We start from the raw sequence: 27,080 nt of genomic DNA on the forward strand, positions 1-27,080 counted from the left end.
GGGTTGATATGTTGTGGGGTTGTTAACCAATGTCATAAAATAACATGTGTACTTCTATTTCATGAGAAACTGTTTGTTCTGTAAGGCTTCATCTGAAGTACAATAAAAAAGAAAAAGAAAAAAGAAAAAAAAAAACTACATTGAATCATCATCTCATCCTGACATTACTGGTACTAACCAAAAACACAAAAAATAACAAATGTTGGAGAGGTTGCAGGGAGATTGGAACTTTTATACACTGCTGGTGGGGATGTAAAATGGTACAACCAATATGGAAAATGATATGGTGCCTCCTTAAGAAGCTAGAAATAGAAATACCATATGATCCAACAATCCCACTTCTAGGAATTTCCTAGAACAATAACAGCCATCACAAGATTGGACATATGCACACCAATGTTCATTGCAGGATTACTCACAATAGCCAAAAGATGAAAACAATCTAAGTGCCCATCAACAGATGAATGGATAAAGAAATTATGGTACATACACACAATGAAATACTATACAACGATAAAGAACGATGATGAATCTGCAAAATATCTCACAACATGGATGAATCTGGAGGGCATTATGCTAAGTGAAACAAGGCAATCACAAAAGGACAAACACTGTGTGAGACCACTATTATAATAACTCATAAAACATTTATACACAGAAAATAACAATCTTTGATGATTAGGAGGGAAAGGACGAGTAGGGAGAGGAAATCGCTAGTTAGACAGTAGTTAGGTGTTAATTTTGGTGAAGGGAAAGATAGCACACAACATGGGGTAAGTCAGCACAGCTTGACCAAAGCAGAGTCATGGAAGCTTCACAGACACATCCAAACACCCTGAGGGACTGAGTAACTGGGGCGGAGGGCTGAGATCATGGCCTCGGAGGACATCTAGGTCAATTGGTCAATTGGCGTAACATAGTTTATAAAGAAAATGTTCTACATCCAACTTTGGTGAGTAGCATCTGGGGTCTTTAAAAGCTTGTGAGTGTCCATCTAAGATACATCTACTGGTCCCATCCCGTCTGGAGCAAAGGAGAATGTAGAAAACCAAAGACACAAGGGAAATATTAGTTCAGAGGACTAACGGACCACAAGTACCAGAAGCTCCACCAGTCTGAGCCCAGATCAACTAGATGGTGACCGGCTATCACCGGTTACTCTGAGAGGGATCGCAATAGAGTGCCCCAGAGAAAGTGCGAGAAAAATGTAGAACAAAATTCAAAATTCACACACACAAAAAAGAGCAGGCTTACCGATCTGACAGAGACTAGAGGAACCCCTGAGACTATGGCCCCCGGACATCTTTTTAACTCAGAACTGAAGCCACTCCCAAAGTTCACCCTTCGACCAAAGAGTAGACAGGTCTATAAAACAAACAATAACACACGTAAGGTATGTGCTTCTTAGTTCAGTCATGTATATGAGACCAAATGGACAATACCTTCCCAAAAGCAATGATGAGAAGGCAGGAAGGGACAGGAAAAATGGACGGATGGAAACAGGGAAACAAGGGTGGGGAAGCAGGAAGTTTTGACACATTGCAGGGATTGCAATCAACATCGCAAAACAATTTGTGTATACACTGTTGAATGAGAAACTAATTTGTTCTGTAAACTTTCACCTAAAGCACAAGAAATAATAATAATAACAAAGAATTTAGTTCATCAATCAGCCTTCTTTAGACACTTGCAATCAGAATCTACGGAAAGTTACTGAGCATCTGCAGTGGGTTGATTTGCGTTCCCCTAAAAGATATGTCAAGTCATAACCCCTGGTACCTGTGAAGGTGATCTTATTTGGAAATAGGGTCTTTGCACATGTAATCATGTTAAGATGAGGTCATACTGGATTAGGGTGGGCCTTAAATCCATGACTGGTGTCCTTATTAGAAGAGAGAGATTTAGACACACACAGAGGGAAGAAAGCCAGATGATGATGGAAGCAGAGATTGGAGTGATGCATCTACAAGCCAAGGAACACAAAGGATGGCCAGCAGCCACTAGAAGCCAGGACCCTTCACAGGGAGCATGTCCCTTCTGACACTTTGGTTTCAGGTTTCTAACCTCCTGAACTGTGAGAGAATAAATTTCTGTTGTTTTAAGCAAAAAAAAAAAAAAAAGTGAAAGAACAACTTACGGAATAGGAGAAAATATTTGTGAATTATTTCACTGATAAGAGATTTGTATCTAGAATATATAAAGAACACTTACAAGTCAATAATAAAATTGCAAATAACTCAATTAAAAATAAGGACAAAGGATCTGAATAGACATTTCTCCAAAGAAGAATATACAAATGGCCAATAAGTACATGAAAAAATGTTCACCATCATTAGCTGTCAACTCAAAACCACAATGAGATGCCACTTCACACCCACTAGGATGACAATAATCAAAAAGACAGATGACAAGTATTAGCAAGGATGTAGAGGAAATAGAATACTCATACACCACTAGAGGGAATGTAGAATCATAACAACTTTGAAAAAAGTCTGCAGTCCCTCAAATAGTTAAACATAGTGTCACCATATGACCCAGCAATTCCACTCCTATGCATATTCGCAAGAGAAATAAAAAAATAAGTCAATACAGAAACTTATACGTGAATGTTCACAGCTGCATTTTTCATAATAGCCCAAAACAGGAAGAAACAACCCAAATGTCCATCCTTTAAATGGGTGAATTGTATGATATGTAAGTTATATCTCAATAAAGTTGTTATAAAAAGGTCAACAAAGAGATCAGGTTAATTAAATTAGTTGATTAATTACTGTATTTTTATGCAAATAATGCACACCTATGTTTGTTTGGCAATGGCACCCTCTCGCTGCAAGGTATTTTCCTAAGCACTGCTGTGCCAATTTTTTTTTACATGTTGCTGTCTTGCCAGTCTCCTTTGTCCTCTGTCCCTGCCAGGAGGATCTCAGGATAATACACGTGAGGGTGACAAAGGAGAGTGTGGGGTGGCTGTAGATACTTACATTGGTAATAACAAACAGATATGCTGCACCAAAGTCTAGCCGACCCAAATTCAGATAAAGGTCCTTATCTTCCATTCTAAAATGCACTGCAGGATATCTGGAACAGGAGGAGTTTAGGTGAGAATAAACATCATGGTTTAGAAAAGCATTCCCATATCCAGGAGAAAGAGTAATCTCATCTCTCTGCTGCTGATCAGAACAGTGAAGCCACCATTTCTCTTTGAAGACAGGAGTCTCTAGGAATGAGTTGTTTTCATACCAGGTTTCTGTCTCTGATCTGAGCTCTTCACTGAGATTTTTTTAAATCTTAAACCTAAATAAACAAGGTGCAAATCACCTTCTTTGAGGACCTAAGGCCCTGGCAAGGAGAGGCATTGGTGGTTCAGTAGCAGAATTCTTGTCTTCCATGTGGGAGTCCTGGCTTCGATTCCAAACCAATGAAACCGTGTGCACAGCCACCACCTGTCTGTCAGTGGAGGCTTGCGTGTTGCTATGATGCTAAACAGGTTTCAGCAGATCGTCCAGACTAAGACAGACTAGGAAGAATGGCCTGGCGACCTACTTCCAAAAATCAGCCAGTGAAAACCCTATGGATCACAATGGTTCAATCCCCAAACAATCATGGGAATGGTGCTGGACTCGGCAGCATTTTGTTCTGTTTTGCATGGTATCACCATGAGTCAGAGGCTGCCTTGACAGTAGCTGACAACACCAACAGGCCCTGGTGAAGTTTCTTCATGCAAGTCTTATGAATTCATGGAACAGCATGAAACAGTGAACCTGAGAGGGTAAGTTCTGAGTTATGAGGTGACAATGGGAGGTACTAAAGGGTAGGTGCAAGAGCCAATAATAAACTTTGTGAACCTCCCAGAAACGGGCCCTGTTAGCTACGCAGAATGGCCTTCATGGCAATCATGATCTCAATGTATCTGTGCAGAAAAAGATGAAACTGAGGGAAAGAGGCAAAGGTCGAAAAAAAAATACAGGAGTCTTCTATACTCACAATTAGCCTAGATGTACCTAAGTCCCCCAGATATATATCAAGGAAGCATTAAAAAAAACAATTGTTGTTTAAAGTAAAATGTCCGGAAAAGCAATGTTCTTACTCTCCTCTTTCCACAGCTCTGTAAGGAGACACCCCATAGGCTGCTCCAACACTGAGGGCCACGTCTTTACCCAGGGAGATGTTGACATCTTTATGCAAAGTGTTAACAAACCTGAGGGTAGAGAGATTATTTACAGATCAGATAAACCTTCCCAAACAGGTACCTAATCTGTCTTGTTTACAACTATATCCCCAGTGCCTAGGAAAGTGGCCGGCACATAAAAGGTACCTAATGCATATTGTTAACTGGATGAATGAATAAATTTTATGTGTAAGAAGAAATCAATAGTCAGCTATCCTTAACTTTCTCCTTCCTGAAGTATTAACTTTCTATCTGCCGCACTTTCATCAGATACCTAGCTGGGATTGATACTATCACGATGACCCTTGGAAGTCTGAGTTTCCTCACTAATCCCTTTAAGTGCACGCAACTTCTTTCTTATGATTCTGGGATTCATCAATTAAGACTTTGCTAAGAAAAACAAAATAAAATAATGATGTATATATAAACATATGCTGGTGTTTACATAAAACTGGTACCTTATCCTGTTATAAATTAAGTCTGGTTTGACTTATGCAAAACTATGACTCTTAGACTATATTTGATTGAGTTATCATTGTTTCTGGGTTTGTAGACAATCTTGGATCCTTCCAGAATCATCTTTCTAGTCTTCTGAACTTGGGTCCCTAGACTGTCCCCTCAGGATAGGTCATTGGTACATTTCCGTTCTGATAGCTTTTCCTTGGACTCCAGCCCATGGGATAAGAAGGGCAGTTGCCTCTAGTCTTCAACGTTCATTCCTGAGATTATCCTTCACTGACCTAGCAGTTTCCCTTTCACCCCTTCTAGGAGGTTTCTATGTCTCTCTGGTCCAGAGAAGTCCTGTCTTCACTGTTGTCTTACTTACTTTGAGCGGTTTATTTTTTCTGAAGAATATTCAGAAGCAAATTATTATTACTTCAGTGAAACTCAGACTTTTCACTAAAAGTCCTCTAAATTGCTGTCCTCTACAGCAACCACCTGATCTTGATGGCCATGAGCATGTGCATCTATTTCATGTCTGCTTCCTGCCACAGAGAGCAGGTGACTTCTTTGGTGCTCCATCTCGGTAAACGTCCCTTACTGTCTGACAAGACTTCCAACCTTATCTGGATTTAGAACCAAGTCTTTTGACTCCAAATGTGTTACATTTACTACTCCATGATGTCTCTATAAGTTTATAATAAAAACTATACTTTAAAAACAGAGTAACAATAATAGATATTCAACTACCAACAATGAAGGCAGGATCATTGCTCACTGCTAACTTTCCCTCCAGTAATTACAGAAAGGAAACTACTCAGTTATTTTCCTGAAAACACAATAAATGGATACAGCTAGCAGAAGGGATGTATGCAGTAGAGTTCAGGGGGCATTCGGATCATTGCTCACTTCTAAATTTCTCTCCAGTGATTACAGAAAGGAAACTACTCAGTTACTTTCCTGAGAACACAATAAATGGATACAGCTAGCAGAAGGGATGTATGCAGCAGAGTTCAGGGGGCATTCACAGAGACAGGGTCATCTTTGAATATCACGAGAAAGCAAGCCTATCTACCTTTCCCTGTCCTAAAAAATGCCTTCTGACACCCGTGTCCCTGACATTCTACTGTTCAGGACAAGCAGAATGTGAGGCATCTTCATCTGAAGCCCCATAGATCAAAAGAGACCCAAGATCCAAGAGAACAGAAAGGCCTGAGGTTTCCCTGACATCCAACCTCACGGCTGGCATCCCATTGGTTGTTTTGTTTTCTTCATCCTTCACCTACAACAGAGGAAGTAAAAATCAGTTACAACTGACAGAGGGGAACCAATAATCTGCAATTTTGATCATCAGGCAGATCCTTGGAAAGTTACTCATAAACCAGTTAATCTTACTCTGAGATGACAACTTGGAATCTAGTGAATTCCTCAACTTACCAACATGCTGGAGATATTTTTTTCATTCCCATGAAGGATCAGACTGTACCAATTCTTCTCCTCCACCGAATGCTCAGTGTAGACAGAGAAATTGTGGTATTTCAGGTGGAAGTGAAAATCCTGGCTTTTAGTATTCAGGTGCAGTTTGGAATAGTGTGGTGTTTTCTGTAGAATAAAGTATCGTCCCAGTCACCTTCTACCCCATCTTGGACATCACAATCTCATAGCATCCCAGGATGAGGACAGCTTACTCAGATACTTTCAACATTACCCTTTGACCTAGTAATCACACTTCTAGGAATCTACCCTAGAAAAATAGAGGTATGCATAAAGATTTACTTGTAAGGATGTTCCTTATAGGTATATATGTGATAATAAAAAACTTAAATACCTATAGGGAAATTTTTAAATAAACTATGATACATCCATAGAATATTATGTTGCCATTAAATCATGTTCTCAAAGATTATCTAAGGACCTGGGAAAATGCTTATGATACAAGCAATGTTAAGAAAAAAACCAAGGTCAATACAACATACAGAGTTTGAGCACTCTTTAGAAATTAGTTTGTTTATTCAATTATACTAAAATGCTAACTGTGGTTACCTTTGGGTGATGGAATTATAGGTGGATTTTATGTCTTTCTATATATGCTCCAATTTCAACAGTAAATATATATTACTTTTGTTATTAAAAAACAATATGTTAAAATAAATATTTCACAATATTTATGTGAATGGATATGAAAATATGCAAGACAGACCCTTCTAGAGGACCTGTGAATTAGGAGGCAGTTTGAAATAATAATAATAACAACAAATTATAAGCCATTGAGAGCTTACAATCTGCCAGATATTATGCTAAGCACTTTACATGTAATACTTATCAGCCTATGTCATAGAAATTATTGCCATTTTACAGATTGAGGAACTGAGGTTTAGAGATAAAGTAACTTGTTCAGGGTCTTATAGCTAGGAAGTGGCAGAACCAGGAATTGGGCTGAGCCAGTTTCACTCCATAGGTCCACGCTCTTAACCACTATATTGTGGTGCTACTTCAGCAGGTAAATGCAAACAGCTGTGCTGACCATGTAACGCACACTCTGAATAAGTTTCTAACTCATGCAGGTCCATACCTCACCTGAAAGGACTTGATGGACTCTTCCAACAGATAATTGTTGTTATCTCCCAGAACTGTCACCTTCACCTCATCATCTGCCAGATTCAAGACCTGTAGGAAAATCTCTCGGGGACCCGCCTTGGGTGGAGCCATTTCCTTAGGACAGAGAACACATGTCAGAATCACCAACAAATAACCCTTCAGATACGATGAGAACACCTATCTCAGTCCTGGCTCTGACAGCCTAGCCCAGCTAGCCAATAGGACAGAGCTTACTCCCAATGAAGAGCATTTGGCTTAGAAAACTCTGAAGGCAATGAAGAGGGGGGAAACACCAACTCAGTGAAGCAATTTCCAATGCCAGGCAGCAAACTCCATACTTTTTGACTGAGCTGTGGCCTCACCCTTCCTTTCCCAATAGTGGCTATTCAATCTGTCTAAAGGTATTTGTTGAGTATCTAGCAAGGTGTCACATAAACTTGTGATGCCAAAGAGATGGCTAGATATCTTGGATATTAGTGTTTGAGAATACTCTGACAATTGACTCTGAATCACTCAGGTGGGAGGTGGGCCTCACCCTGCGTTGGAGCTCTACCCCTTTATCTATTCCTTATCACAAATACTTATAAAGCACCTCCTACATAACTGATGGGAAACCCTGGTGGCATAGTGGTTAAGAGCTACAGCTGCTAACCAAAAGGTAGGCAGTTTGAATCCACCAAGCGCTCCTTGAAAACCCTATGGGGCAGTACTACACTGTCCTATAGGGTTGCCATGAGTCAGAAGTGACTCAAGGCAATGGGTTTGGTTTCTTTGGTTTTATATAATGATGAGGACAGCAGTGGTTCAGTGGTAGAATTCTCGCCTTCCACGCGGGAGACCTGGCCAATGTTCCTTGAACACAGCCACCACCTGTCTGTCAGTGGAGGCTTGTGTGTGGCTATGATGCCGAACAGGTTTCAGTGGCGCTTCCAAACTCAGACAGACTAGGAAGAAAGGTCTGGTGATCTACTTCCAAAAATCAGTCAATGAAAACTCTGATCACAATGGTCCGCTCCTGCTGCGCGTGGGGTCGCCATGAGTCTGGGGCTGACTGGACGGCAGCTAACAACAACAACAACATACAACAGGTATTATGCTAAGTGCCAGGAGTCCCTGGGTGGCCCAAACGTTTAAGAGCCGGATTACAAACGGTTGTTGGTTCGAGCCCACCCAAAGGTCCCTTGGAAGAAAAACTTGGTGGTCTGCTTCCGAAAGGTCACAGTCATGAAAATCTTATGGAGCATAGTTCTACTCTGACACATATGGAGGTTGCCAAAAGTCAATTCAACTCAATGGCAATTGTTTTCGTTTTGGTTTGTGCTAAGTGCCAGGGAGTCAAGATTGAACAAGACAGAAGGGTGAACAAGATAGATGTGGTTCTCCCCTCACGGAACTTAAGATTTCTTATAATACTCACATCTATTTTTATCTCTACAGCTGCAGCAACTGCAAATGCCAGACATGCCAGGATCATACCAACAGCCATTTTCCTAATTGATCTGCAGAGGAAAGGGAGAGACAACTTAAACTTTAGGAAGATAAAATAAAAACTCCTTAGCCGACTAGTGAAGAGCCTTCTGATTTGGTCCTAATTCCTTTTCAAAGTATTTCCTAGAACTCTTCTTCACACATCCTTCTTTTTCCCTTTATTTAAACCACATTGAACTACTCTTCTCTATAATGTACCACTTCTTCCCACCTCTATCTTTGCTTATTATGTTCTTTCTATTGATTATGCCATAATAACAAAATAACAGTAATACAGCCCAGATTTATTATTTACTTTCTGTCAGCTGCTGTATAAAAAGCTTTACATGCATTACCTCTTTTTCCTATCGTTCAGAAATCTTTCCAAGCTCTGCCAGCAGGAAGGACTCTCTTCCTTCTCTAAACCTCCCTGGCACTTTGATCTTCCCTTCTTAGGGCACTTAGATATTCTACCCTGTGAAATAGTTATGCAGGCAAATCAAATGCTCTAACTCCCTTACTAAACAGTAAGCTCATTGAGGGCAAGATTTGTGCTTGATTTACATTTACATGGCACTTGGTGCTGAACTCAATAACAAAAGGCCACTTGAATATGGTAAAGTGGTCACTAAAAGGAAATTGTTATTAAGTCAGTAATTAAAGGAGGCTTGAAACACTCCTCTGTCCAATTTTACAAAGAATAATTCTTCTATTTGGAATGGAGAAAAAGCAACAATTAGGAATAATTCTATCCCCACTTCTGCCAGGTCCCCTGTTTGTTTCATAGGGACAATGGGAGATTTAAAGGGATTAATTTTCATCAAAGGCTATAGACCTTTTTAAAGAGGTAGCATTCAATAACAAAGCAATAAATTGGTTTAGGAGCCTAATCTCACATACTTTTGACTTTCCATGACACCTAGACCTACTCCCTCAACATCACACAGTTAGTTCTGCAGTAATAAAAATTATTTAGATCTAGTCCCCATGCTCCAATATTAATAGGTACTTAGTCTAACATGGACAAAAACGAGCGGATAAATGTTAAAGCAAAACCAATCATCGCTAAGTAGAAAAGTATTGACATTGAATCTTTGTCAAACTGGGCAACTATTGAGCCAGTCTGGAATAATAGAGGTATAGTGAGCACTTACGAGAAGTTAATTCCACACTTGGAGACCAGACGATAAATGACAAGGTCAAACAATGGGATGAAGACAAGAACCAGAAGAGGATTTAGTACCTGTAACACCATGGTAAGGAGGACTAGTTACAAATGTTCTTCTATCACTTGCTTGTACACACTCTCTCACATCACACATACTTACTTTCATCATAGTAAGTAAAGAATGATCCCACATCTCCCAGCCCCTTTACACCCAAGATCCTATTTCCTTTACATAACACCTTTGCTTCCCAATATTACAAGAGACCACTTTCATTCTGAGACAAAGTTTTTCTGCCAGTTATATTGGTAGTTCTTCCCTCCCATTTTCACTTATCTTCCCCAGCACCACAGTCCAAGGGAAAAGGAGAAAGGAAGGAAAGAAGGAAGAATTGGGGATGGCTGAATGAGAGATTAAGAAGAGAACTTGAAGTCATCAATCGACAGAGATTCTGGCTCCACTGCTCACACAACAAAGCCTTAAACTTTTGTTGACAACATTTTCATTCTACTACCTTGGCATGGAAAAATCCCACTGCTTATACTTTACCTGTGTGCTCTCCCTGGAACTGGGTAGGAACTACCGTATTTTTACACAAATAATGTATACGTTTGTTTGTCAACTGCACCCTTCCCCTCGAGGTATTTTTGTAAGTGTGCTATGCTAATTTTTTTACAGCAACATGTAAAAAAAAAAAATTGGTATAGCAGCACTTATGAAAATATCTTGAGGGGTGAGGGCACAGTTGGCAAACAAACGTAGAAGGCACACATTACTTCCGTAAAAATATGGTACTTATTTAACAAGGGATGTTAAGGAGAAGATGTGGGCTTAAGGAGAATGTTCTTATCCTTATGCTTGGCCCTCCTCAGCATACAAGGAGAAAAGCATCAAAATGTTATTACTATTAATCTTAATAACTACAGGTAGGGGTACAGATGAGGACAGAAATAGATCTCCATGGCTATAGAGAAGAGACTTACTTGCATCTGGTCAGGCTGAAGCACAAAAAAACCCTGAAATATTATAATAAATTATATTTAGAGTATGGAAGAAGATGAGAAAAGCCTAGATCAACAGTATTGCTAATTAGCAGGTGATACACATGTAAGAGAAAATCCATCAGGTCTTTGGTTCAAGAGCACTATCTTGCCTGTCAGGGTATGTGCTGGTGGGGAACAGATTGGAGATGGCTCTGGCTGTGTTTGCTGAAGGCAGGTGGGCCTACGGAGAATATTCTTTTCTATGACTATGCCTTCCTTAGCTTGAGAGAGAACAAAAAACCAAACCCATTGTCGTCAAGTCGATTCTGACTCATAGTGACCCTATAGGACAGAGTAGAACTGCACCATAGGGTTTCCAAGGAGTGGCTGGTGGATTTGAACTGCTGGCTTTTGGGTTAGCAGCTGATCTCTTAACCACTACACCACCAGGGCTCCAACAGAGTTGGTGTATTTTATTAATCTCAGTGACTGCAGTTGCAGATGGTAATGATGAGAAGGACAAGGCATCGTGGTTAGGGTGAAGACTCCCACCCCCAGAACAAAGTCAACAAAAGGACTGCCCAGGTAAATCCTGAACACCCAGAGGAAAGGAGAAGGTAAAATTATATCTGACAGGATCCAAATGGACTGGCTAATATGACCCCTGCATCATCCCACTCTGCCCTCTTCACAACTGAGAAAAAAGAAGAATAACACAATAATCTAGAAGGTACAACAATTGAGAGCAGAGATGGGGTTATTTATTTGAGTGGGCCAAAGAATGGAGATAGGAAAAAGAGAAAAGAATGTTTATAATTTCCCATCCTTTCCATATCTGCATACAAACTATCTCACTTCCAGGTCCTTCACTGTGACTCCTGCCTAAGAGATGGAACCAATTGTGTAGTCGAGCTAATAAAATCTGACTTTGCTGTGCCCTAGGTCTGGGCTTAGATGGAAAAAAAAAACAATCACTATCCCAGGTCTGTAAAACTTCCTTTACTATACTTTCAATAATTCCTTGTATACTCTTAAACATTTCCCATCCTTATGTTCCTGATTTCTAAAGACAAAATTCTAGTTTTTATTTCTGGACTAGCCTTCTTTATCTTTGCCTATTCAATGACTTCAGGCTAGAAGTACCTCTCAGTTTTCAGGCAAAAACACAAAGAAATGAATCTCCTTCATATGGATGATAAACAAAATAATAGGCTTCTAGGGAAAATCTTTTCAACTTACCAAATTCCTATCCATCCTGGTGGCTTGCAAAGTCCACCGTGAACCCTAAGACAAACAGATGGTATTATGAGAAATTCCTTTACTGTGAGGGAAGAGACTGGAAGGAGTAGCTTTCAAGAGAACCGTTCTTCTTACCTGCTGATCCAAAAGAGCCCAGAACATGGGCAATGGAATATAAAGGAACAGTATCCTGGTCAGTGCCTTCACATCTGTAACGAGCTGCTTCTGCAAGAAGGAGAAGAGGAAACAGGCCAAATTGCCAGAAGTTCCACACATGACTTTCTTAGAGTAGAAGTAAGCAAGAAGTAAGAGAAGAGGTTAAATGCAGCAGGAGGGCATCAGTTTGAACATTTAGAAAGACTTCATGGAGCCATAAGATGTTTCTACAGTTCCAACTTACTGAGTATTTCTCAGCTGCCCAGTCCAGCCAGTGTTGTCTCTTTGGAATGTCCCCAGAACGGTTCTTGAAACGGTTGGAAATAGCAAACTAGGGAAGGGTATGGGTATCAGAGGAAAGACAAAGAGACGCCATCCCCTGTCTTTTTCCAATTCATTATCCCTTCCCTCAAAGACACACACTTTCGGTGACTTACTCTTAGATCTCATAAGTCATTGAATTTCACAATATTTCAGATATAGTTTTATCTCACGTATTTCCTGTTGACACCATATATAAATACACTTCAGAAGATTGTTTGACAATTAAAAAAAAATGGTTACTTTTTTTTAGTTAGTGGTTAAGTTGAGGAACAAAGGAAGACTGATTGATCTCAGCTTGGCAAAGTTCACTGAAGTAGAACAGAGGTCACTGAGAAAAATGTATAGCCATGTTTGAAGGCCATATGCTCATCATAGCTCTTTGATCCAAAAAGTTAGGTAAACAATTCATGGACTTACCCAGATACATTTGACAACTTGAGCCACTATGTTTCCTTCAGGAGGTGGTTTTCGGTACATCTTGCTTCCCATTGTAAACACAACTGCAGTTGATACACAAACAAAGTGCTTAACGTTTCATTTAGCATATTCAGTACATCAATGTTTAGGGCAGATTGTTGACACCTGGGAGTGAGTAGCAAATTTCTAAAGAGGAGATTGACTTACACTTCCTGATTTTGGAGTTATAAAAATTATGAGATCCACAAGAAGAATAAAATGGTCAATTGTTAAGGGAGACATCTGCTCATACTTCCATGCAATCACAGAAATGGAAGTCATCTTTGACTTGTCACTCTCCTTTCTCTATCTCCATATCTGGTATGTTACTTTTTTTTTTATTAATCTTTTCTCTTCAATTTATTTCCTATCTGCCCTCTCCTTGCATTAACGCAGCTACCATTCTCATTCAGGACCTCACAATTTCTAGCCTAGACTGTTGAAATTGCCACCAACTAGTTTCTCAATTCCTGGTCTCTCCTTTTCTAATCTGATGTTAAATTAAAACCTTCTTTCCAGGGTTTATCTAATAAATCCAAACTCCTGGCATAAAAGGCCTTCTCAAATTCATTATTATTATGATGGTTATTATCACCATCATCTGTTGAAGGTTTACTATTATATATATGTTAAGCATTTATATACATTAGATGATTTAACCTGACAAAATATGTACTAGTCAACCTAGAAGCGCCTCGGAAGAAAGGCCTGGTGATCTACTTCCAGAAAAAAAAAAAAACTCAGCCATTAAAAAAACCTTTACAGCACACAGTTCTATGCTGACATACATGGGGTTGCCATGAATCAGAATCGACTCAACAGTAAATGGTGTTATCTCCATTTTACACACAAAGAGATTGAAGATTAAAGCATTTGTGCAACTTGTACAAGCTCACAGAGCTAGAAAGTGCCGAAACTAGATTTTTGACGTGATGCCTGTTTGACTAAAAAATCTATGCTCTTAAACACTCATCTCATTCACTTGTTCTTGTGTCATACAATGTGCTAGACACTACTGGGAATACAAGTAAAAAAGACATGGCTCCTGTCCTCAGAGGAGCCTGTCTCAGCCTACCAATTCCCACTTCATGTTTCATTATTCTCCATTAGGTACTCTATTCTCTAGCCACTATTTATCATTTCTACAAAAAAAAAAATCTATTCTGTACCATTTCTCTTCCTTATCTCATTCTGTTTCGCTTAACCCACATCTTTACCCGTCTGCACAGCCAGTTAAGGAGCCCTGGTGGTGAAATGGTTAAGCACTCAGTTGCTAACCTAAAGGTCAGTGGTTAGAACCCACCAGCCTCTCCACGGGAGAAAAGACCTGGCAATCTTCTCCCATAAAGATTTCAGAAACCTTATGGGCCAGTTCGACTCTGTCACATAGGGTCACTATGAATCAGAATCGACTTGACAGCACACAACAACAACAAACCACAGCTAATTATAGGTGAATTTGCGTTCTTATTTTCCTTTTCCGACTTACCAACAATGAACTGGTATTACTTTTATAATTATGGGATAGTAAGTGTTATTTTGTTCAAGTTTATTAAATTCAATTAAAATCAATGAGAAGACTCCTTGGTACCCTCCCAGATGTACATAGTTTCTTCCTTAATGGATTTCCCAACTCCAGTAAGATACCCCTCTAGTAGATCCTCTGCCAAAGATGCCTCTCTTAGTAATCAGCAAAACAAAACAAACCGATTGCCGTCAAGTTAATTCCAGCTCACAGTGACCCTCTAGGACAGAATAGAACTGCCCCATAGGGTTTCCTAGGCTGTAATCTTTAGGGGAGCAGATCACCAGGTCTTTTCTCCTACAGAGCAGCTAGGCGGGTTCAAACTGCCGACCTTTTGGTTAGCAGCCTTAGCTCTTAACCACTGTGCCACCAGGGCTCCTCAGTAACCAGAAGAACTTCCCAATATCTATATACAACAGAAAGCCCTGAATTTCCTTACTTTTTTTTTCTCTCCTTTAACTTTCTGGGGACCTGGTGGCTTGGAGCAAAGGAGAATGAAGAAAACCAAAGACACAATGAAAACTTTAGCCCAAAGGACTAAAGGACCACATGAACCAGAGACTCCACCAGCATGAGACCAGAAGAACTAGTTGGTACCCGGCTACCACCAGTGACGATGGCCCTGACAGGGAACACAACAGAGAGTTCTGGACAGAGCAGGAGAAAAATGTTAAAACAGAACTCAAATTCACATAAAAAGATCAGACTTAATGGTCTGACAGAGACCAGAGGAACCCCCGAAACTATGGCCTCCGGATGCACTGTTAACCCAGAACTGAAACCATTCCCAAAGCCCACTCTTCAGACAAAGATTAGACAGAACTATAAAACAAAAAATAATAAATGTGAGGAATGTGCTTCTTAGTTCAATCAGATATATGAGACCAAATGGGCAGCTCCTGTCCAAAAGCAAGATGAGAAGGCAGGAAGGTACAGGAACTGGTCCAAAGGACACAGAGAACCCTGGTGGGGGTAGGGGGCAGTAGGGCAGAAAGGGAGCGTGCTGTCACATTGCGGGGATGGAAACTAATGTCACAAAACAATATGTGTATAAATTTTTGTATAAGAAATTAACTTGAGCTGTAAATTTTCACCAAAAGCACAATTAAAAAATAAATAAATAAAAGAAAAAAATTTTCGTAAGATAAATAATACCCTTGCCTCACCCTTATCCCAATTCCTTTTCCACATTACAGTCAGAGACACCATTGAAAACTAAAAATATAACAATCATTCATCTGTTTAGAACTCTTGTAGCTCTCTGTTGTCCTTATGATAAAGTTCTGCTTCTTTAATGGCTTAACAGGGCTTTCATTATCTGGTTTCTGCCAATCTCTCCTTCTTACCTTTCTCATTTTATGTTCTAGTCAATCTTAATTCTTGTAAGGTCTTCAAACATGTCATACTCTCTCTCACCTCCATTACTTACACATACTTCATCCTATTTCTGCATCACTTCGAATCCCTTCTTTGTCTAATTAATGGCTGTTCATCCCTTAGATCTCACCTTAGATGCTCCTTTTTTTAGTCAAAACTTTATTGACCTTCAAAGTCTTAGGCTCCCTCCTATGCATTCCCATAGCCCTCTCTTTGCTTCCTCAGTTGTGACACTATACTATACTACAAATTCTTGGTGCGTGTCTGTCTCCCTTTCCCCTCTAGACTATATAAGTTCTTTGAGATCATGAACTTGGTAGCTAATTCACCATTGTGACCCCATTACCTAGCACAGAACTTGGCACATAATAAGATCATTAAATAAATGGTTTTTTTACATGAGTAAATAAATGAATGAATAAATTAAGTTACAGTGAAAGGCCAGAGAATTGAGTTATTCAGCTTCCAGACAGCTGAAGTAACTACTAACAACAGTTAACACTTGTTTAACACTTCACAATTTATAAAACATTTTCACTTACAGCATTTTTTTTTACTCTAACAATTACTCTGATATTTAAATATTAGTGTGCAATGACTGAGAGAAGGAAACCTGGCACTAATCAGTAAAAATTGGGAAAATGTTTGACTTGGAATGGAAAAGGAAGCAGGGAGTGTATTATCACAGTACTCCTAGAATAACACGTAAATTTCCCTAGAGTTGGGAACACTGGGTATTTCTATTAGTCCCCCTGGTAGAAAATAATCAGACTGAACTTGAAGTCTCTGAGTACTTTTCTTCTATTCAGCCCTTTATGTGTTTGGGCTGGATATCTTCCAGGGGGGCGTCACTCTAAGGCTCAGAGTGAGAGCAGGTTTCCAGGTCAATGCTTAGAAACAATCACGATCAAGTTTCCCCCTAAACTGAGTAAACCAAGCAACACAGCCATTTTCCTTCTCTCCCAAGGCTGGGCTCTCAGTTGCTAAAGGGAATACAACTCGATCTAAGTTGCATCATTTTCTACCTACTTATCCAACTGCTCGTATTCTCAAGAGCAAACTTCTTGAGCAGCACAGAATAGGGCAGAAGCAGCTAAATCTAAAGGCTGCTTTAAAAGACCTAGAGAATTAAAATGCCTTCCAGTTACCAGATGAATATTATATTAAGCGAGCTAGTTTTAGAGAGAGGATTGATTATCTTCCTTGTATCCTTACATATTGTGACGTAGAGGAGTGAATCTCAGCCTTGACATATTCGAATCACCTGAGATATATAAAACATTATAGATGTTTAGGCCCCACCTTGTAGAGACCCTGATTTAATTGGTCCTAGGTAGGGTCCAAAGACCAGTCGTTTTTAAAGTTCCTTTAGGAAATTTCCAGAGCCCTGGTGGCACAGTTGTTAAGAGCTCGGCTGTTAACCGGCTGTTCTTGGAAACCCTATGGGGCAGTTCTACTCTGTCCTATAGGGTTGCTATGAGTTGGAATCGACTTGATGGCAATGGCTTAATGGGTTTACTTCACTCAATTACTTTATCTCTAAAGGATAGGGAAAACCTCTACGATAACACCCACCTAACAGGGTTATTGTGAGGACTGCACGAAATAGTTTGTGTGAAGTGTCTACACAATGTTTTCCACATGGCAGGTGTGAGTTGATTATTAGTTTTCTTTTCCCCATTACACTTACCAAGAGCTATCACCATAAGCAATCCCGGGATCCCAAAAGCCAATGCATAGCAGTCTTCCCCAAAACACTGGATATCTCCTAAAAGAAAATGAAAAAAGAAAGAGTAATCCTGAATCTTGAGTCTTTGGTGTCCTATTCTCCAAGCTCAGGTTCTTGTGGTCATAAACGTAGCCATCTTCCTTCCTCCCATCACCAAACCCCATAATTCTTTTGGACCAGACAAATCAAGACTAGAAGAAAATCTGAAGGAATACTTGTACAGCTTTTTGGCTGGCCAGAGTAAAGCCTTATACAGGATCCCTCAGAAACGGTCCTAACCTCTCAGCATGGGTGTTATAAATGTAGAAATCAAGCTCCCTGCATTGATGGAGAGGTAGAAGACCGAGAAGTATCTAGTCCGTTCCTCTGCCTGGGGGGTGAAAAAAGACAAATCGTCAGTTCAGTGTGTCTCCTAACTCCACCTCCATCCCATGATCAGACTCAGCTAGAGGTACATACAAAAAGACACACTCAGATATCACCTCCATCATATCTGAACTTCATATCAAATATTTAAAAGCATGGCTGGCTGACTCCAGGTAAACTTTTACTCATCTTTCAAATCCCAGTAGAAGCATCTTTAGCCTTCCTTTATACCTTTACCTGGGCAAAATTGATCATTCTGTTCTCTACGTTATTACTGTGTCCTGTATGTATTTATTATAATACTATTTTCTTTGCATTAAATGTCTGTTTCTTTCAGTAGGTTGTGAGTTCCTTTAGTGAAGAAATTGTATCTTAGTCATTTCTGTAAGCCTCAACACCTAGCACAGCACCTGACATATATTACAAAATCTACATATGTTTATTGACTCATTAAATGAATGATTGGTTGAATTAAACAATAGATTTTGTGGAGTGTGTAGTAGGTATCGGATCAGAACTTAGCCCAGTGGAGGAAATTGTTGATCAAGCAGAGGCACTCACCTAGTGTTTAAGGGAGGTCTCCAGAGAATATAAAAGAAAATCAATGGGTTTAGAAGTGACTGGAGGAGACATGGAGGTGGAGTTTGTCCCTATTTATTGAAAATATCTTTGTAGAGCAGTTACCAAATGAAGCAACTTTCAGATAAAGTTGCTGACATGTCATTCACTGTGTCCTGCTGGACTCCATTCTGGTACATTAGCACGATTAGCCCTTCCCCATTTTCTATTTAAGTGTGTTTTCCTTCTTCTTCTGGTCCCCATTTAAACCTTATTCCACTCATCTAATTTGTATAGCTCATTATGCATAGAATCTCACTTGCTAAAGGTTAGTTATCTCTCCAAAGACAGCAAACAATCATGATCTATGGGCCCTTGGACAGATGAATAGTATAAAGTGATAACTCAAATGCTCTGAAGAGTAAGAGAAACACAGGAAGACAGGACAGGGAGAGAGAACGCAGACAGACAGAGAGAGCAGGCACTGTGTCAGAGAGAGAGAGAGAGATTCTCTCTCTCTCTCTCTCTCTCTCTCTCTCTCTACGTATACACAGAGAGTCAGAAACAAGATAAATAGCTAAAGAGAGGCAACAGATAAACAAAGATAGACAACGAAGGAAAATGAAAGTAAAAGAGAAGAAGCCAGAAATTAGGGCTTGTCTAGAATAGACTATTCTCCTTGTCATCTGTCATTGTTTCCTCATACTTGCCCATCTTCATCCTCTTCATACTGTTTTGTTTTGTTTTTTCCATTAACAGTGGAAAGTATGTAGGAAAAGAGTGAATGATCAGCCAGATATGCTCATCTATAGAACCCCATTCTATTTCATTTTGATTGATAATTTTCCCCTTTCATAGATCAAAGCTAGAGATGCTTAAATCATCTCTACACTACCCACCACCTCCCATTCCCAAAGTGCCTACCATCTTTCTTCTTGAATATCTCATGCGAGAGTAAACTCACTACTTCCAACTCTGACCATTGGAAAGTTTTTGTTCATCAAGCAAATAGCTGATTTCTTGTAGCTTCCACTCACTGGTCTCAGGTTTGATCATTGACATCCTTCCACTAATTATAGGCAACTATAATATTCTCCTTGATTCTCATCTTATCCAGCCTAGATATCCATATTTCCTTCAGCCTTTCCTCCTAAGACATGGCTTTTAGTCCATCTACCACCCTGGTCACTCTCCTTCTCATGGTTTCAGTTTTTCTCTTTGTTAATTACCAATGCCCAGCATTGAACACAACTCCTCAGATATGATCTGACCAGCGGATTTCTTCAGTCTCAACAAATGGCTACCTGCCCTTTTAAGGCCTGCTGTACATTCTTGAACATATAGAAATCACAGGACTCTTACATGTTTTTCTTCAAACTGGTCTCCACCAAAAGCTGCCACGCAGGGTTTGATACCTCCTGTCCCCAAAGCTATTAGACTCAGACCAATCACTGCTAGGACTCTGAAATGGAAAAGTGAAGATGCTAACCATATTGGTAATAAATACAGCTGGAGAGATGGAATTTAGAGCTGCAGAGGAAAACAATGTATACAGGAGCAAAGATCCCTTCACATTTCTACCTGTGGGTGCTTTCCATTTGCCTTCACTCCTAGAAGCCACTCAGGAGCACTTACAATCTTTATGGTCCTTGAGCTTCTGCTAGAAAATACGCATTGCAAGGGAAGATTTGGTAGTTCCATTTACTCTTTGTGGGAAATAGATAGAAGCAGATACTGAAGGGATGCCAAAACTAAAGCACTGGTTCTCAATCTTCTTTAAATCTAAGGGACACTTCAATAGAAAGATCTTATGGATTCTATCCCACATTCCCTTACTAAGCACAAAATGAAATGCTAAAATTCATCATAATTAATAGGGGAAGTGTCATTAATTTTTGATGGGACACCAATAAGATTTGCTAAATTTCAAACGCAATTATTAACTCACAAGATAAACACATGTATAAAACCCATTGCCACTGAGAAGTAGACTGCCACATCTTTCTCCCTCAGAGCAGCTGGTGGTTTCGAACTGCTGATCTTTCAGTCAGCAGTCAAGCGCTTAACCACTGCACCACCAAGGCGTATGTATCCCATTGCTGTTGAGTCGATTCCAACTCATAGTGACCCTGTAAGACAGAGTAGAACTACCCTGGAGGGTTTCCAAGGAGCAGCTGGTGGATTCAAACTACCAACCTTTTGATTAGCAGCCAAATGCTTAACAGTGCACCACCAGGGCCCTGGGAGTATGTATAGGTACATTATAAACATTAATACATATGATCTGCTTCCTGACCAATGTAATCCTCTCTATGGACTGAGCCAGCGAACATCAGAATCTATTAAATGCACCTGGACCCATAAATATTAACAACTTAAGAGGGACAAAGTAAATATAATAAATAGAACTACACATAAATGGAAATATTCCAAAATTTAAATATGATTTCTACAATGTATTGAAGAAAAATATTACTGACATTTTTTTTTAAACCCAAGTGAGATACTCTGTAACAGGTGAGGGAATACAGAGGTTAAGAAGGTCTTAATTATTGTCTTCAAGCACATTAAGAGTTTTTATTAAGAGCATACTAACCAGGCATTCTCCAAGTTCCCAAATGCTTAATAAAAACAAATGAGCTCAGATAATGTAGGAAAGATTTTAACTGGTCATAGATTTTCTGCTGTTGAGCAAATCTGGTAATAAAACAGTAGTTGGAAAGATAAAGGAACATGTTTAGCAAGAAAATAGAAAATCGTCTGTCATGAGTGCCTGATACATTTACCTGTGTGATGGAAGAAAGGTGGCTCAGCTGATTCCATGATCTTACTCACCTGTGCAGCATTTGTCCCCCCAGTACCGGTATGGCACCCAAGGACTTGATCACATGGCCAAGCACATACACCAAGGAGAGACAGATGATTGTCCTGTTAAGAGAGCTAAATCAGTTAGCTTGTAGACAGAATTTAGAGGGTTGAGTGATACAGACTCATACTGAGTAATACAGAGTTAATACTTTTCTCGGTACCGGGATAAATGGAGGTGGAGGAGGAAAGAATTACCTGAGAAATGCAAATAGAAATAATAATGGCGAGTGAAGTAAACAGTCTGGAAAAGGGAGAGCACCTCTGCACCCTGCAGTGTTAGAGGTAACAGGCATTCTCTTCAAGCTCTCTCCTCATACCTGCCCGCCTCTCCTCCTCACCCACCCACTCACGCGTACGTACACAGGGCACCTCTACTCTTACATAGATACAACACCAGGATGGATCTGCAGAAGCAGTGACGGTGTTTTAAATTAGGAGAATCAGAACAGGCTACTTTGGGTTGGGGTGTTTTTTTCTCAAGGAACGTCCTTGACTCTAGAAAGTGAAAGGGGTCAAGGAGGAACTCCAAGTAAACAGGAAACAGGAATGGCTAACACACAGGACTTTCTCTAAACCCAGGCACTAGCATACATAGCGAGGCAAAGGGCTTTCAGGTTCAGCCTGGGTCATTTGGACACGAGTGTTCATTGTAATCTGCACTAGTTTCTTCATGGACCAGTCATCAAGATAAAAAAGGAGCCAGGGACTTAGAATAAAGTGTCCAGTGATAAAAAGATCACGCAGTTAGCAAAGAGGTTCTGTTGTGTGGTTTTTCCAAGGATCCTGAAAAAGGAATAGGAAGTAAAGGGTGAGAAATTTCAGTAAGACCATACATAGAGATCTACACATTGAAACACGGCACACTACTACGTTCCCTTTACATACAAGTAAAATGTTAGTGCTAGAAGGAACCTTGGGAATTATATAGTTCACGTCCCGTGATTTTAAACTGCTATATGCTAATGCATAAAGAATGAAATGAAGATAGCAGGGAGAGGCTGGAGATGCCAGAAATCTCAAGATGTGAATTTCTAATTCTAAACGCGCAGTGGTTAAAAGCTTAGCTGCTAACCAAAAAGTTGGCAGTTCAAATCCACCAGCCGCTCCTTGGAAATGCTCTGGGACAGTTCTGCTCTGTCCTATACGGTTGCTATGGGTCAGAATCGACTCAACAGCAACAGGTTTGGTCTTGGCTTTTTTTTTTTTTTTTGTATACTGTCTTTATCTTGTATCTTCAACCTCTTTGTCTACTGTATTCTTCCTAATAATATTCAAACATGCTCAATATCCTCTCTTGACTCCATGTCACCTTTCAGCTACAAATACTTAATGTTCCCTCTTTCTTACCTCTTATTCACTTCCTAACCTACTCCCATCAGGCTTCAGCCTTCACCAATCTACCAGAACTAACAGCATCTTATTAATGACTTCCTGATTGCTATATTTAATGGGCATTTTTCATCCTAATCTCAACTGTCCACTCAAAAATATTTGTCACTGTGGACTATTCACTTCTTCTTGAAATCTTCTTGGTATCCAAAATATCACTACTACCACCAGGGCTCCTTAAGCAATCTATTTTAAAAAAAAACAAACCCGCTGCTATCGAGTGGATTCCGACTCATAGTGACCACATAGGACAGAGTACAACTGCCCCCATAGGGTTTCCAAGAAGTGGATTCGAACTGCCAACTTTTTGGTTAGCAGCTAAGCTCTTAACCACTGTGCCACCAGGGCTCCAAACAATCTATATGCCCTCTGAAATCATAACAAGAATTGGTCTTAAGCTACTGCATGGAAAATTAAAATTACATATGAAAAAAAAAACTTTCTGAAAGAATGGAAATATTGGAAAGACTGAATTATAAGAAATAGCTTTTCTGTGTGGTGATTCTTAACTGTCTTACTTGTGGATGAGATATGTATGCTCTCTCTTGGAGGCAAGGGGCTAGAAACGATGACAATCTGTAAAACTCCTGGGGATGTGACCACCCATCTTCCTTACTTGAATTTTCCCAACCATGAATCCGCAATGGCTGCTCCCAGGATGGGAGTGAAATAACAGAGGCTGCTGAAGGCATGGTATACAGATGTGGACGTATCTTCATCCCAGTGCAGGAAATACAAGAAATACAGGGTCAGCACAGCTGAGATGAAAAAAAGGGAGACAAAATGAGACAGATGCATTAAAGTGATTTATGAAGAAGGAATGTATTTGATCTCTGGTCTTTGAAGGTGATCTTGGCCTTCAGCATTCCTATCAGTGTTATGATTGGGGGAGAAGTAGAAGCAGGGTCTATGGAGCTATGGCATTGAATGGAGCTATGCTGACTGTACAGATTCAATACTTCTCCCTCAAGTCTATGCACATCCATAGCAACATTTAGGCCAACCTTGAAGATAACATGGTGTTTCCAACACCCTTTCTTTTCCTTCTCAACAACAATATGGTTCAAAGGCCTGAGAAAGAGGTATGAAGAATGGAACTCGGATGATAAGAGCTTTCCCCATTTACATTCTCACAGACTGTGTTCTGGTTTCTATCAGGCCCTTCTCTTCTTCTCTTCTTGGCCTGGAGGAGTTACCAGATGAATTCCATGAGGCATTTACTGGAAATCTTGGCCAAAGGAAGGGACCAATTTGGACTAAGGTGGGAAGAGTAGATAAGAGAAATAAGTCCCTTCAAGGAGGCCGGGCTATTATATGAGTAGGGATGAGTGGAGAAGTGCAGGACACTGGGACACCAAGATTACCTTTCATGCCATAATAGGAAAAGCGCTCACAGAATTCATTCACCACAATGAAAGCAACGCTCAGTGGATAGTTGGTGCCACAGATTTTCTATGAAACAAAAAGGCAATGATTCAGGCATGAGTTGTTTTCCCTACTTAAGCCACTAGATTGCTCCTCAACAGCAAAACTCATTTTTCCTATCTCAGTGATAGGTATTGTGAGAGTTCTTCATGAAACGGCTTTCATCACACTAGCAAGTGTTTGCATTGCTGATTTAGGAGTAATAGAAGCTAGTCTGAATTTTACTTTGTTCTTCATTCATTTAAAATAAAACTGCTTGGACATTCTCTGGCCTTAGATACAGGACCTGCTCATTTTCCCAAAACTAGTAAATGAAAAGTCAGGGGCTCTGGGCAGGAGAATAATCAGGCTTATTTCTAGGAACAGGATGAAGAGGTGGTCTGTGGAGTGCCTGATGTCCATGCAGTTAGATTCAGATATCAGTATTCTGCTTAGGTTCTCTGTGGAGACTAGCCCTTCTTTTCCTCACTTGACATATACAGAGTGTCCCGTTCAGCATGCCAGAAGAAATCCTGGCAATATAATGATTTTCAATGCAGGGGCTGTTGGAGCCAAGCACACAGCCCAGCACGAAAGGCAGAGATCCTAAAGGGAAGCTGATGGATCACCTTGACTTTGGGCAGAAGGTTCTTAAAAAAAAAAAGCAGTTGTGTTGAGTCTTAAATCCCATAAAATTAAATGTCTGCTCTTCCTGCCGAAGTGATAACATTTTCATGTTAATCCTACTGGACATTAAAAAGGACTATCCTATTTCATGTAGTATATAAGCCGGAATATAAGGAATGTCATGTTTTAGTACAAGTGCCCCTGTCCATTATGATAGCCCAACTAACCCGAGCAGGGGTGGGGAGGTCTGCCCTTGGGATGGTCAAATCTTATCATGAGATTTATATTGCCTCTGGTTCTTTTCTTAGTGCATGAGAAGTATATACATCTTTGTAAGCAGCCTAAAATCCTTCAGGGCCATAAAAGATATAACTAAATACATAGATAAAATAAATCAATGTATTTATTCACTTGCTCATATAGATGTATATAAATAATGCCCCTAAGTATTAATATATGTTAATGCATGATAATATTTTGCATGAAAGTCAATGAACTAGGATTTTCAACTTCCCAGCTCACAGCTTGAGAATGATGTTACCTGGAGTTCAGTTAACACCCTGTCACTAGCTAGCTAACACTGGCACTAGCTATGTTAACATACCGACGCTAGTCGGTAGGCTGCACGTGTCCAGATGTCTCAGTTCTGTTATTCCAAAGGAATGTGAATTATACCACTTCTCGGCCCATAGTAAGAACTCAATAAATTTGGCTATTATTATTATATCCTCTCCACTTACAGGATTTTGATATGAGGATTAAATGAGATAATGAACTTGGAAGTGTTTTAACAAGTATACGATGCGGAACATTATGATTATTTCTTTGTTTCTTTGCCTTACCTCCCACTGGAAACGAGGAAGCCATAGTAAGAGAAACTGAGTCTATTCTACTTCCCTGGGTGTTCTGCATGAGCTCTGCACACAGTGGGAAGTAAGGGCTAAGTTTTTTATCTGGTAAAGCAAGAACAATCACACACAGTTCTCCAGACAAGCACGCTTGCCAAGTTCCCCTGGATCTTCAAATTGCTGTGTTCCGCCCCCCGCCCCCCGGGAAACAAAACTCAGAATATAGAATGAACTACAGCAAAACCCTGGGTCCCAGCTAAAGAACTCTACCTCTTCCTGCTGCTTCCTTCCCCTCCTAAGTAAAGGAAGCTTCAGTTCAGACTTGGTTTTTTACATTCATTCTAACTCTAAAAAAAAAAACCCAAAAAACATTGCCCTCTTGTGGATTCCGACTCATAGCAACCCTGTTGGATAGAGTAGAACTGCCCCATAGAGTTTCTGAAACTGTAAATCTTTACGCAAGCAGACTGCCACATCTTTCTCCCGCGTAACTGTGGGTTCAAACCGCCGAGCTTGCGCTTAGCAGCGATCCCTTAACTACGGGGCCACCAGGGTTCCTAATTCTAACTCCAGGCAAGAATAATTTCTATATCCTAATTCAGCTCAGCCTGGAGCTCCAGGGGGCCAATCAGGAGCGCTCAAAAAGCAAGGCTATTCCGGTTAGTGTAAGAACTGAATCTGAGGACTCACCGGAGGTGACTTCTCCGGAGGGCCTGGAGGTCGAGGTGGAACCCTGTCAGTGGAGACAGGTGAAAAAACAGTTTCCTTGGACTCATTTATCTGGAAGGGATTCATGGCCGGCTCCTTACTCTCTCTCTCCTGAGGCATTTGGCTTAGGGAGGCAGTTGGGACAGCTGCCAGCCTGCTGTAAGAAGGGGGACTGGCAGCAGGAGGGGGAGGTGGCTTCAGCAACTAGGTTTAACCCTGTGGGTGTTGGCTTCAGTAGTTGGCTCAGAGCAAAGCCGGAAGCTATAGGAAAAGAAAGGGTTGCGCATTAGAGACCAGTTCCAAAGAGTGATTATGTAAAAGTAGAGAGCATGGAGACAGTGCTAGAGAATTCATAAAGAACGGAATGTTTAAGAAATATTATTTATACAAATGACTGCTAGTTAGTAATACAATACCTCAAGCACAGATTACAAATTTGATTTCAGGGTAAGAGTATCTCTCATTTATTGAACACTTATTATATGCTAGGGAGCCCTGGTGGTGCAGTTGTTCAGCTGCTAACCAAAAGGTCGGTGGCAGTTCGAATGCACTAGCTGCTCCTTGTAAACCCTACAGGGCAGTTCTTCTCTGTCCTACAGGATGGTTATGAGTCGTTATGAGTATATATACATATAAACACATATATGTAATTATATATAAATTACATATATAACGTAAATAAT

The 27,080-nt window shown here is 40.2% G+C and overlaps 1 protein-coding gene across 2 annotated transcripts in view; it reads right to left on the minus strand.

Moving 5' to 3' along the window:
- The window catches only part of SLC15A2 (solute carrier family 15 member 2), a 47,829-nt gene extending 21,316 nt beyond the window's left edge, over nucleotides 1–26,513 (minus strand). Inside the window, exons 1-19 of one of the 2 annotated variants that reach the window (XM_004373636.1) lie at nucleotides 26,380–26,513; nucleotides 24,175–24,262; nucleotides 23,427–23,568; nucleotides 21,389–21,481; nucleotides 19,916–20,015; nucleotides 17,909–17,999; nucleotides 17,591–17,668; nucleotides 12,960–13,042; nucleotides 12,463–12,549; nucleotides 12,198–12,287; nucleotides 12,063–12,107; nucleotides 10,824–10,856; nucleotides 9,829–9,917; nucleotides 8,625–8,706; nucleotides 7,187–7,321; nucleotides 6,047–6,211; nucleotides 5,845–5,891; nucleotides 4,088–4,198; nucleotides 2,982–3,078 (exon numbers count right to left, since the gene is read on the minus strand). In XM_004373636.1, the coding sequence (XP_004373693.1) occupies nucleotides 2,982–3,078; nucleotides 4,088–4,198; nucleotides 5,845–5,891; nucleotides 6,047–6,211; nucleotides 7,187–7,321; nucleotides 8,625–8,706; nucleotides 9,829–9,917; nucleotides 10,824–10,856; nucleotides 12,063–12,107; nucleotides 12,198–12,287; nucleotides 12,463–12,549; nucleotides 12,960–13,042; nucleotides 17,591–17,668; nucleotides 17,909–17,999; nucleotides 19,916–20,015; nucleotides 21,389–21,481; nucleotides 23,427–23,568; nucleotides 24,175–24,262; nucleotides 26,380–26,484 (1,761 nt within the window). In that variant the 5' untranslated portion in view covers nucleotides 26,485–26,513. The remainder of the gene's footprint in view (nucleotides 1–2,981; nucleotides 3,079–4,087; nucleotides 4,199–5,844; nucleotides 5,892–6,046; nucleotides 6,212–7,186; nucleotides 7,322–8,624; nucleotides 8,707–9,828; nucleotides 9,918–10,823; nucleotides 10,857–12,062; nucleotides 12,108–12,197; nucleotides 12,288–12,462; nucleotides 12,550–12,959; nucleotides 13,043–17,590; nucleotides 17,669–17,908; nucleotides 18,000–19,915; nucleotides 20,016–21,388; nucleotides 21,482–23,426; nucleotides 23,569–24,174; nucleotides 24,263–26,379) is intronic. The other variant, XM_004373637.1, reaches the window with a different exon arrangement.
- Between the last annotated feature and the right edge of the window lie 567 nt (nucleotides 26,514–27,080).

This window comes from Trichechus manatus, unplaced genomic scaffold, assembly GCF_000243295.1.
Source record: "Trichechus manatus latirostris isolate Lorelei unplaced genomic scaffold, TriManLat1.0 scaffold00026, whole genome shotgun sequence".
Lineage (NCBI taxonomy): Eukaryota > Metazoa > Chordata > Mammalia > Sirenia > Trichechidae > Trichechus > Trichechus manatus.